Genomic DNA, 13,326 nt, shown 5'->3' with positions numbered 1-13,326 from the left:
TTCAGCCAGTTTGTTTCATGAAGATATATTTAGTTCAAAAATTATTAATTTAGCAAGCAAAAACGGCGAAATGTCCCACTGTGCGTTGTGCGTCGTCGACATTCGCACGACGCGAATGAGACAGACGATATGGTGGGATCGGGCCGGCAGTGGCCCAGCGCATGACCAAATAAGGCGCGGTGCCGTAAACCGCGAGACCACCCTATAGAAAGTTACCGACGCCGAGTGGAGGTCCCGTTAAGGCGGGGCTTTAAAAGGAGGCTGGCGTCGGCCGCGCGGGATCTTTCGCGTGTGAGTCACCGTGCGTGCAAAATCGGTCTATCCGCCTATCGGTGAGAATTGACGTGGTACCGTTACAAAAAATGAAGGGAAGTGTATAAACGGAGAACAGAGAATCGGCGCCGCATGCCCTCCAGAGTGAGTCCTAATTGAGTGGTGATCCACATCCACATGCGGAAAGCAATAGCGATGGGAGAGACTTGGCGTGCGTATTAGAGTGGCGCCCCAAGGTATACGCTGGGGTCAAATTGATCCTGATCAACAGCAATAACCCAGCGACAGCCCCGATTGTGGTGGAAGACCATAGTTAAGACTGTATATTGTCTTATCTAGTACTAAGCCCTAGCATAACTTATAATAAAGAAAATACACGTACATATAAGTTAACAAATGTTAACCAAATAGGCCACTGGGCGGAGCGATTTCTGCAAGATCGCTGAGTAGGCAGATTCGCTGACCGTGGGAGCGCAGCCGCCGAGACCGCCGGATGCCAGCCTGCATCGGACACCAGGCACGAGGCGCAATGTCAGCGTTTCTGCGGAACTGCGACGGGCCCTTAAGTTTAGTTTATTATTGATCCGCCGAGTGGCCACAATATACTTTGTGTTAGCCTTGTGGTTTATAATAACTCATATCGTAGCTATTATTTAGCCATATTATTCTAAATAACCTGAAAACTTATTATTACTGGCGCCCAACGAGAGTGAACCGCCCTCGGGATATAACTATAGTGCGGAGACAACGCCCGCTATAAAATCGAAAAGGTATTGAGTTAAAGAAATTAAAAAAAAAGAAGTGAGAACGAAAAATCTGAAACTAAGGAGTGCGGAGACAAAAAGTAGCACAAGAAATTTGTTACACCAGAGCAGACGGCTTTGAGCAGCGGCGACGATAGACAGGAAGAAACATATGAGATGGCCTGCTGGATAACCACTACAATTTAAGAAGATACAACCAGATTAACACCAAATAGCACTAGGCGCTGATAGGGACGGACAGACAGACAGGGCTCAATCGACTCGGCTATTGATGCTGATCAAGAATATATATACTTTATGGGGTCGGAAACGATTCCTTCTGGACGTTACACACATCCACTTTTACCACAAATCTAATACACCCCAATACTCATTTTGAGTATCGGGTATAAAAAATAAAACGAAGAAACTGAGCTAGCTAATAAAAACTGTTTACATCCAAAATCATTCAGCCGAAATTCGAAATTTTATTTTTACACTCGCCATATAATTACATTGTTGTCGGTGGGCAACATCTCAGATCTCTCATAAAGGAAACCAAATTTGACGGCAGTCTGAGTGAAAAACTAACCTACGACAAAGACTTAGCACATTAAAAAACGGTAAAAAAAAACCCGCACATGTGTATTCATCATAACAATAACGATTTATTAGAACTTTTAGACAATGTTAGCCTAAATTTTGAACGCGGCCCGGGGAAACGAGCAGGGAAACGACGCTGCTCAACTCCAAGCCATTGCGTCCGCGGCGGTCGGCTCTGCACTGGAGGTACAAAAGACTGAATTTGAACAGCGTTTGCAGATGGTAACCAGCCAGCTGCAGGCAGCGATAATTACGGCACCCGAGGCCAAGGCCTTCGAGCCGATTACTTTAGATAGAGCGGTGGTCTATGAGGAAGCTCTGGATGCGGTGAAAACACTTACAGAGTTCCACGGTACCCAGGAGCAGTACGTTTCCTGGCGCCAAGCGGCAAAGGCTTCCTATATGCTGTACGAGGGGTACAAAGGTAGTTTAAGACACTACCAAGCGGTCCTCATAATCAGAAATAAGATTAGAGACCCCGCTGACTCGCTCTTAGCATTGTTCAAGCCGGTGTGGAACGCCTGGATCGATTGATGATCGCCTCGATTTCACGTATTCGGACAAACGTCCGCTGCACCTGCTAGAACAGGAACTCGCCACGCTTGGACAGGGCGGCTTGTCCATCGTACAGTTTTATGAAGAGGTTGAGAAAAAACTTACCCTTCTTACAAAAAAAAACAATTATATCACAAGAGGCCACACAGGCACAGCATCTTAACGAAAAACATAGGGCTGACGCCCTCCGGTCTTTATCACAGGCCTCAGACGGAACCTAACGGACGTACGGTCACCAACAGAGGGCATTCAAGAGACCGGCTGATCCCAGAGATTCTCTGACCAGCGCAGGCAGAGGGTTAATCACCTCGCTCAGGAAGACCCAGACCAATACGAACAACAGTATGAGCAGCTAGCACAGGAGGCAGTGGCTGAGATTGACGAGGAAAATAGCGCAGGGTACGATAGTGATACGGTCAATTTTTTAGAGGAGAGTCCCTGCTCCCGTTCATCACACGAACAGTAGCGTGGAGAACATTAAATTTCCTGATAGACACCGGGGCTGCGAAGAACTACATCAAACCGCTAAGAGAACTTCATCGAATTTTTCCGGTGGAGGCCCCATTCATCGTGAAATCACTGCACGGCTTTAATAAAGACGAGCAAAAGTGCTTCCTTACATTTTTCGGCATAAAAAGCCTGTCTTTCATCTTGTCAGAATTTGCAACCATCGATGGCATCATAGGGCTTCACACATTAACTGAAGCTGGCGCCAATATTAACCTGGGGACAAAAAGACTTCACTTCGGAAATGAAACTGAAAAGATCGTGTTCCACGAGTGCCCCAGCGTCAATTTCTCAAAATGATGGCCAGTCGCTTAAAGGCCTTTGCAGATCCAAACGAAATGCTGCCCTTTAACACGGCTATAGTTGCCACGATCAGAACCGAAGATGAAGAGCCAATTTACTCAAAAATGTACCCTTTCCCAGTTAGTCGTAGGTTAGTCATAGGTTCCGCAAGCTAAATACAAAAACCATACCAGGCAAATACCCGATGCCTAGTATCTCCATGATACTTTCGAATTTGGGAAGGCCAGATATTTTACAACCCTTGATCTAAAATCGGGGTACCACCAAATCACGCTAGCTGAACGCGATCGTGAGAAGGCCTCATTTTCGGTAAACAGAGGTAAATATGAATTTTTCCGTCTGCCATTTCGCCTAAAGAGTGCTTCAAGCGTTTTCCAGCGGTCCATCGATGATGTGTTGCGGGAGCATATCAATAAGATATGCTACGTGTACGTCGATGACGTCATCGTATTTTCGAAGAGCGAGACAAAGCATGTCAAGGACATTGACACTGTACTCAGCAGCCTCCATGACGCAAACATGAGGTTGTCAAAATAGAAATCCCAATTCTTTAAAGAAAAGGTTGAATTTCTAGAATTCGTCGTGTCAACCGATGGCAACAGAACGAGCCCTGATAAGGTTAAGGCCATTCAAAAATTTAGACAACCTTGTGCCCTTGGTTTAGCCAGTTTAACCCATCCTTGGGTTTGGCCAGCTACTACAGGTGTTTTATAAAGGACTGTGCTGAAATAGCAAGACCTATCACCAGCATTTTAAAGGGAGAAAATCGTAGGGTCAGCAAACAGCGATCGAAATCCATTCCTGTTCGCTTTGACGAGTTACAAAAACAGGCCTTTGACAAGCTGAGGAACATTTTGGCGTCGGAAGACGTTATTATCCACTACCCAGACTTTAACCAGCCGTTTGACCTAACCAGTGATGCCTAATCCATTGCGGTGGTGCTGTCGCAAAAGAACAGGCCGATAACGATGATATCTAGGACCCTGAAAGACAGAGAAGTGAACTACGCGACCAATGAACGAGAGTTGTTGGACATAGTTTGGGCACTAGATACACTTCGCCATTACATATAAGGAAAGAGCGACATAAACATCTATACAGACCATCAGCAGCTGATTTTTGCAGTTTCCGACAGGAATCCCAACTCAAAAAAAAATCGCTGGAAAGCGCGGATTGATGAGTGTGGCACAAAGGTCTTCTACAAGCCTGGCAGGGACAATCATGTAGCAGACGCACTGTCGCGAAAAAGCATTAATGTTTTAGAGAGCCGGAGTCGGTCAGATGCAGCTACAATCCACAGTGAGGCCTCGCTTACTTCTGTAATCGAAGCTGTTGACAAACCGTTGATCTGCTTCAGGAACCAAATAATTCTGGAAGAATCAAGTACCCCTTCAAAGCAGCATCGCATCTCTTCTCGGAAAAATCACGTCACAAAATTGACTCCATCAAGAAAGTAGTACAGCCTGGGGTCGTTAATTCCATCCACTGCACCCTGCCAATACTGGCGTTTGTGCAAAATGAGCAGGTTAAAGCCTGCCCGGACACAAAATTCCGGTATTGCAAGGCCTTGGTGACGGGCATCACCAATGACGGAGCGAAGGGAAATAGTAGTCACCGAACACAATCGGGCGCACAGAGCAGCCCAGGAAAACGTGATGATTCCAAAAATGGAAACAATCGCGGCAGAAGTAGTAACAAACTGCAGGCTAGGTCAAAAGGCAAAATACGATAGACACCCTAGGAAGCAGGAATTAGAAGTAACACCAATACCAGCAAGGGTAGGCCAATTGATTCACATTGAAATATTCTCCACCACAGGAAAACACTTTCTCACTGCGGTCAACAAGTTCTCAAAATTTGCAATTACACAGCAAGTGGCTTCGCGCACGATCCCTGACGTAAAGATACCGATCCTGCAGTTGGTAAACATCTTCCCAAACATCAGAACCATTTATTGTGACAATGAGGCAGCCTTTAAGTCAGAGACTATTTGGTCTTTGTTAAAGAACCAGTTCGACATTGATGTGGCAAATGCCCCCCCGCTACACAGCACATCAAACAATTAGGTGGAACGCTTCCACAGCACCCTACTAGAAATTGCCAGATGCTTAAAACTTCAACGCCAAGTCGATGTTACGGTTGAGCAAGATATTCTAGCGACTATTGAGTACAACCGGACAGTCCACTCGGTCACGAACAGAACACCCGTTGATGTGGTTCAGCTGTGACCTTGGGGAGGAAATAATGTTGAGGTTAATGAAGGCGCAACAACAGCTTGATAGGAACAACCCAGGCAGGAAAAACAGGTCGTTCGAAGTGGGAGAGAAAGTCCTAGTTAGGAGGTTAGGAAACAAACTAACTAAAACTCTCGAGGAAAAGGTAGAAGCAGATTTGGGGACTACTGTTCTTATAAGAAGGAGGTTGGTCCACAAAGATAATTTGAGGTAGATAAGGAGTTAACTTTTTTTAAGTTATGGTTATAAGTTTTTATATTTTTTCAATTTTACTAGGCCCCTCAACAAGTATTTTTAGCCCCATTTTAATCTTAAAAATAGAAAAATAACCGTAAACTTGAAAACCCAGACACAGATTAATGCCCTCACTGCAACCGTCAACCAATTGTTGAAGGTTAGCAGGAAGAAAGAAATATAATTCTGACGCTTGAATTACAAAACATTATGATAGCCACCACTTTGGCGAAAATAAACGAGGGGGAACGTTGTGAATTGCTGCGGAGACCGCAACTCTACATTTATACCCGATACTTAGTCAGTATGGCTCTCCTCCGGCAGACGCCGCTAATTTTAAACGACACGACAAAGAATGCGTGCGAGCGAGACAGAAAATCAGTCTGAGCGTGATGTCGGGCGCTGCGTAGCCACTGCAAATTGATTTCTTGCTTTTGGCTACAAAATCTGATCCAGATTCAGCAATCTGATAGATATGGTCATTATCCATGATTCTGCGTTTTTAGTTTTCTCGATTGTGCAATATTGTGGATGCAACAGATTTTCGTCTTTTGTGGGGGCGGAAGGGGATGGGGCGAAATTCTGAGATATACGTTTTATAGTGAGATCTAACAGAAGTGCGGGTACCAAATTTGGTTACTCTAGTTTTAATAGTCTCTGAGATTTGTGGATGCCCCAGATTTTCGTCCTTTGCGGGGGCGGAAGGGGGTGTGGCGAAATTTTGACACAAAATGGTCAAGGTCCGATATCACAGGAGTGTGGATACCAAATTTGGTTGCTCTGGCTCTTATAGGTTCTGAGATCCTTGAACTCATATTTTGCAATTGGCAAAACCGACCATGAAACCGTGTGTTAGAGAGAGACAGAGCGAGAAAGAATAAAATTGTTTTCTTGATTCTGGCTATAAAAATTATACAATCTGGTTGAGATTTTGCACTCTAGAAGATATAGTTATCCTCTACGATTATGCGTTTTTAGTTTTCTCGTATCTTCGTATATTGGATGCCACAGATTTTCGCCCTTTGTGGGGGCGGAAGTGGGCGTGGCGAAGTTTTGAAATATTTTTGTAGCAGTGACATATCACAGAAGTCTGGATCCAAAACATCGTTGCTCTAGCTCTTATAGTCTTTGAGCACTAGGCGCTGAAGGGAACGGAAAGACGGACGGACGGACGGACAGACGGACAGACAGACAGGGCTCAATCGACTCGGCTATTGATGCTGATCAAGAATAAATATACTTTATGGCTTCGGAAACGATTCCTTCTGGACGTTACACACATCCACTTTTACCACAAATCTAATATACCCCAATACTCATTTTGAGTATCGGGTATAAAAACATCATCAAACCGTCTATCATTAATAGCGACGACTTGGAAGAGATTTTGAATAAAAGCTCTACCGTTATCAGCGTATCCCAATTAATGGGCGCAACCAATGTGAGTGACTTAGTTAATAAAGAATTAATAATATTCGTAATCGAAATGCCTAGACCTTACATTTGTACGAAAATAACTATATTTCCTGTCGCCCATAGTGGGGAAATAATCCGAATGCCAGAGAATGCAGTAACGTCATGCAAAAGTCTCCCAAACCTTGCCTTTTTCAAAGCAGCACCGACGAACAACTGTGCCCAAGAGCTGCATTCCAGAGCAGTAGCCCATTGGGACACATAACCCAACGATTTGCCGCCGATCTTCGAAGTAGATGACGGCATCGTAATAATCAACGCCGCGTATGCAATCGTCACCATTGACAATTTCTCGGAATACCGAATCAGAGGAACGTACATAGTGACTTCTGACCAGGTCACCTGCATCCATGGTTCAACGCACACCAACTTTAACAGTACAGCGAAAAGGCTTCCAGGTGCGGCAGCGGCCACGAGAATCAACGCCACCCGGCACCAAACTCTGCTGAGCTTGCCATACCTCTACAAACTCAGCGAGGAAAATTTGGAACGCATCGCTGAAGTTCAGACGTGCCTTGTCACTGGGCTCGTGATAGCCGTAGCCGTAGGCGTACCCATATGCGCCATCATAGCCGGAATCTTCTGGCAACTGCGGCGCAAGCAGCGGAAGGAAACAGCCGACGCCATCCAGCAGGTTAACAAATGTTAACCAAATTGGCCACTCGGCGGAGCGATGTCTGCAAGATCGCTGAGTAGGCAGATTCGCTGACCGTGGGAGCGCGGCCGCCGAGACCGCCGGATGCCAGCCTGCATCGGACACCAGGCACGAGGGGCAATGTCAGCGTTTCTGCGGAACTGCTTGTATAATTACTTCATTGTCAAACGTTTTTATAGTATTCGTTTCTGCGGGAAAGAATAAGGTCTCAGTCACTTCCTTATATTTTCATATTGATCCGCCGATTTGCCACAATATACTTGGTGTTAGCCTTGTGGTTTATAATAACTCATAATTACGAATAAAGTGTTCACCATATTATTCTAACTAACCTTAAAACTTATTATTACTTACCGAAGAAAGAGTTGTTGTTATATGTCGTTGGGGCTCGCCGGGTGTAAGGAGCCGATCGGATTGCAAGCGAGAGTGATGTGAAATGTCCTAGTACTGGATGATTACCGAATTGAATGATTTACTGAAATCGGGGTAAATAACATTCATCGGTAAGTTTAATTTCATGATAAAAGAGGTGAACTCTAATATATTATTGGCCTCATAAATGCATGCGGAGGTGGAGATATAAGCGATTTGCAGAGAGGTTACAGGCGCGGAGGTAAAGTCACAGAAAATGCCTTTCGACCTTGGTAAACCGTATGGGAACAGCTGAGCAGAGTAGCTCTCATGGTTGTTGGTAGGTAGTTTGGGCAAGGAGATATGCAATTGCCTGATCAGGCAAATGCCTGATGAAGACGCATCTAGAAATGATAGAAAGGATGGGTGTGCGGACGTTCCACGCTTACTGTTTACGAAACTGTAAAACTGGAGAACCAACTTCTTGAAATTTTTTAAAAAGTCTGGTCTTAATTTTTTTACACTGGATAACTCTTTGGTGAACCAAAAGGGATTTTCCAAATCTAATAGGATAAGAAAGGGACCTAGACTGTGAAATATTCCGAAGTGATGTTCTAGTCCCCACCTGCACGTCGAGATCGACCTGACACAATAACATGGGATGAAAATGCCGCGCAATCCCGAAAAATAGTGCTGAGCTTACTGCGTAATCCTCTAACATTCTGTTACTATAAGAGAAGTAGATTGTGTTTTGTGTATGGAAGATGAGAATTTCACGTTGGGCTGATTTTGACTAGGGAGAGCTATGGAGGCTATAAGATGAGGTGACGGGGCCAGCCGTTAGAGAGAAATTTGCCGCTTTGGAAAATATAGAAGTCATATTTAAAAAAGGAAAACAAACAAAATTTCCAGACAACAAGTTGTCATACCAATGTCCCAGACAAATGCTTAAGCGGAATTAGTTAAAGTGATAGGAGAGCGGTTACAGCAAGAGCTAAGAAAAGAGAGCGTTACTGCCCAGAAAATCTAGGGATCGAGGTAAAAGAAAGAGTTAATAAGGTTTGGACAATAGAAGAGAACATAGAAAATTCTACGAGATGGGATCGGGTTAAATGTAATGGGGGTACTTACAAAAAGCAACAAAACAAAATCCACTACTTACCGACGCATGAAATAAATAATTCAATTATGTTTTGCAGTAGGTATAGATTATAAGATTGTAGGTCGATTAGAGAGTTAATAAAATGATTATTTTATCAAAACTACGGCTCTTTATGCAAAATAAAAGTAAACGAGGGGGAACGTTGTGAGTTGCTGCGGAGACCGCAACTCTACATTTATACACGATACTTAGTCAGTATGGCTCTCCTCCGGCAGACGCCGCTTATATTAAACGACACGACAAAGAATGCGTGCGAGAGAGACAGAAAATCAGTCTGAGCGTGACGTCGGGCGCTGCGTAGCCACTGCAAATTGATTTCTTGCTTTTGGCTACAAAAATGATCCGATCTGATCCAGATTTAGCCATCTGATAGATATGGTCATTATCTATGATTCTGCGTTTTTAGTTTTCTCGAGTGTGCAATATTGTGAATGCAACAGATTTTCGTCCTTTGTGGGGGCGGAAGGGGTGGGGCGAAATTCTGAGATATACGTTTTATAGTGAGATCTAACAGAAGTGCGGATACCAAATTTGGTTACTCTAGCCTTAATAGTCTCTGAGATTTGTGGATGCCCCAGATTTTCGTCCTTTGCGGGGGCGGAAGGGGGTGTGAAATCTAGAAGATACAGTTATCCTCTACGATTCTGCGTTTTTAGTTTTCTCGTATCTTCGTATATTGTGTGCCACAGATTTTCGCCTTTTGTGGGGGCGGAAGTGGGCGGGGCGAAGTTTTGAAATATTTTTGTAGCAGTGACATATCACAGAAGTCTGAATCCAAAACATCGTTGCTCTAGCTCTTATAGTCTTTGAGCACTAGGCGCTGAAGGGGACGGACAGACGGACGGACGGACAGACGGACAGACGGACAGACAGACAGGGCTCAATCGACTCGGCTATTGATGCTGATCCAGAATATATATACTTTATGGCGTCGGAAACGATTCCTTCTGGACGTTACACATATCCACTTTTACCACATATCTGATATACCCCAATACTTATTTTGAGTATCGGGTATAATAATCTTGTTTAATAATAAATCAAAAATTGAAATATCTGCTCTTATCTTTTAGGGGGGCTGGTGGTGGAAGTCCTGTGGCCGTGGATTAAATGGACTATACCTTCATGATCCCCAAGACCTAACTGCTCGTCAGGGAATTGTCTGGTTTCGTTGGAGAGGCTGGGATTACACACTAAAAAAGGCCACGATGATGATTCGTCCCCGGGCACCGCAACCACAGTCAATGCTGGTAACTTCTGTTTAGTTAATTGAAGAACATATTCTCCAATTTTGTTGTTGTGTTAAAAACATTTTAACTTATTTTTAAATCTTTACTGTAGATTAATTAATTGAAATAATTTATCTGTTAGATAATTCTCATATGTACAGCTCATATTCTAAATTGAACATTTACTATCATAGAACATTCTAGCTAGTTAGAAAAGGAAATTTATACATATACATATTATACAATATAATAACCACACCAGCACAAATCTAAGGAAGAAAATATAGAAAAATAAATACAAATAGCTTAAAAGCTTAAAAGAATTAAATATTTTTTAACTAACAGCAGCTTTAAGTACCAATCAACTCAACGATTGGCCCCCAATCGTCGAAGTATATGAGGGCATCGACAATGGCCCGGAACGCTGAATTACGGGAACGAACCTGGTGACTTTTGATCAGTTCGCCTATATCAATGGTTCTACGCACACCAACTTCAATGGCGTGCCGAAAAGCCTCCCAGGTGTGGCAGCGGCCACGAGAATCAACGCCACCCGGCACCAAACTCTGCTGAGCGTGCCATACCTCTACAAACTCAGCGAGGAAAATTTGGAACGCATCGCTGAAGTTCAGACGGGCCTTGTCACTTGGCCCGTGATAGCCGTAGCCGTAGGCGTACCCATATGCGCCATCATAGCCGGAATCTTCTGGCAACTGCGGCGCAAGCAGCGGAAGGAAACAGCCGACGCCATCCAGCAGGTGCTAAAGAACTTGAGCTTGACAGAGGACGGCCACGGGAGTAGTTAACAAATGTTAGCCAAATTGGCCACTCGGCGGAGCGATGTCTGCAAGATCGCTGAGTAGGCAGATTCGCTGACCGTGGGAGCGCGGCCGCCGAGACCGCCGGATGCCAGCCTGCATCGGACACCAGGCACGAGGGGCAATGTCAGCGTTTCTTTGGAACTGCGACGGGCCCGGGTACCTTAAGTTTAGTTTATTATTGATCCGCCGAGTGGCCACAATATACTTGATGTTAGCCTTGTGGTTTATAATAACTCATAATTACGAATAAAGTGTTCACCATATTATTCTAAGTTACCGAAGAAAGAGTTGTTGTTATATGTCGTTGGGGCTCGCCGGCCACTGAGCGATCCCTGCTGACTCAAGCGGCCAAAAAGGATAGTTTTATGTTATACCCGATACTCAAAATGAGTATTGGGGTATATTAGATTTGTGGTAAAAGTGGATGCTGATCCAGAATATATATACTTTAAGGGGTCGGAAACGATTCCTTCTGGACGTTACACACATCCACTTTTACCACAAATCTAATATACCCCAATACTCATTTTAGACCTTCCATCCTTAGTTAGTCATAGAAAAATGCTTTGTGTGATTTTTATAAACAACTTGATCAAGGGTGACGTAGATAGCCCTGATTTTGTAAGCCACATAGACTTCATGATTCCTATTAGATCCACTAGAAACTATACTCCGGTGTCCCATCCGTTTTGTAGATCAAATTATTAGTTGCATGATCCGTTAGGATCTTATGCTCGTATTATAATTCTCTCTACCATGTTGCATCCAACACAAATTTCCTCCTTACTTCTTAAATTACTAATACTCATATGCCTTTATCGTAATTAGTAATTGTATTTATACCCGATACTCAAAATGAGTATTGGGGTATATTAGATTTGTGGTAAAAGTGGATGTGTGTAACGTCCAGAAGGAATCGTTTCCGACCCCATAAAGTATATATATTCTTGATCAGCATCAATAGCCGAGTCGATTGGGCCCTGTCGGTCTGTCTGTCTGTCCGTTTGTCCGTCTGTCCGTCTGTCCGTCCGTCCGTCCGTCCGTCTGTCCGTCCCCTTCAGCGCCTAGTGCTCAAAGACTATAAGAGCTAGAGCAACGATGTTTTGGATCCAGACTTCTGTGATATGTCACTGCTACAAAAGTATTTCAAAACTTCGCCCCGCCCACTTCCGCCCCCACAAAGAACGAAAATCTGTGGCATCCACAATTTTAAAGATATGAGAAAACCAAAAAAGGAGAATTGTAGAGAATGACCATATCTTTAAGACTGCGGAAGCTGAATTGGATCGTATTATTATTATAGCCAGCATCAAGAAAACAATTTCATTTTTTCTCGCCCTGTCTCTCTCTAACACACACGTAGCATAGGCGGCTTTGCTTAGAGTAAAACACTAGCGCCTAGATCTCAGAGACTATAAAAGCTAGAGCAACCAAATTTGGTATCCACACTCCTAATATATCGGCCCGAGACGAGTTTGTTTCAAAATTTCGCCACACCCCCTTCCGCCCCCGCAAAGGACGAAAATCTGGGGATATTCAAAAATCTCAGAGACTATTAAGGCTAGAGTAACCAAATTTGGTATCCGCACTTCTGTTAGATCTTACTATAAAACGTGTATCTCAAAATTTCGCCCCACCCCCTTCCGCCCACACAAAGGACGAAAATCTGTTGCATCCACAATATTGCACATTCGAGAAAACTAAAAACGCAGAATCATAGATAATGACCATATCTATCAGATTGCTAAATCTGAATCAGATGAGATCATTTTTATAGCCAATAGGAACAAATCAATTTGCAGTGGCTACGCAGCGCCCGACCTCACGCTCAGACTGATTTTCTGTCTCTCTCGCACGCACTCTTTGTCGTGTCGTTTAATATTAGCGGCGTCTGCCGGAGGAGAGCCATACTGACTTAGTATCGGGTATAACTGTAGAGTTGCGGTGTCCGCAGCAACTCACAACGTTCCCCCTCGTTTGATTTCAGAAAATATGAATCAGTGCAACTGGAGAAGATTATAAATAAATTACTTTTGCATTCAGATATAAAATAATTTTTTTACTCAAATATTATTTGGGGGAGTATAAAAGTAATTAAATTAAATTAAAACATCGTAAAGTGATTTATTTTAATTTGTATGAGCGGACAATTTTTTGATTACATATTTGAAATATATTTGCTT

At 43.7% G+C, this 13,326-nt stretch overlaps 1 protein-coding gene across 3 annotated transcripts in view; it reads left to right on the top strand.

Annotated features, from left to right (window-relative positions):
* Positions 1 to 10,642, top strand: part of LOC117191854 (techylectin-5B-like) — a 196,789-nt gene extending 186,147 nt beyond the window's left edge. For all 3 annotated transcript variants that reach the window (XM_033396622.1, XM_033396621.1, XM_033396624.1), the window contains one exon: positions 10,167 to 10,642. In XM_033396622.1, the coding sequence (XP_033252513.1) occupies positions 10,167 to 10,358 (192 nt within the window). In that variant the 3' untranslated portion in view covers positions 10,359 to 10,642. The remainder of the gene's footprint in view (positions 1 to 10,166) is intronic.
* The last annotated feature ends 2,684 nt before the right edge of the window (positions 10,643 to 13,326 follow it).

The sequence above is a fragment of the Drosophila miranda genome (assembly GCF_003369915.1).
Source record: "Drosophila miranda strain MSH22 chromosome Y unlocalized genomic scaffold, D.miranda_PacBio2.1 Contig_Y1_pilon, whole genome shotgun sequence".
Classification (NCBI taxonomy): domain Eukaryota; kingdom Metazoa; phylum Arthropoda; class Insecta; order Diptera; family Drosophilidae; genus Drosophila; species Drosophila miranda.
The sequence above is the reverse complement of the archived record's forward strand: the minus strand, read 5'-3'. Positions and strand labels throughout refer to the sequence as shown.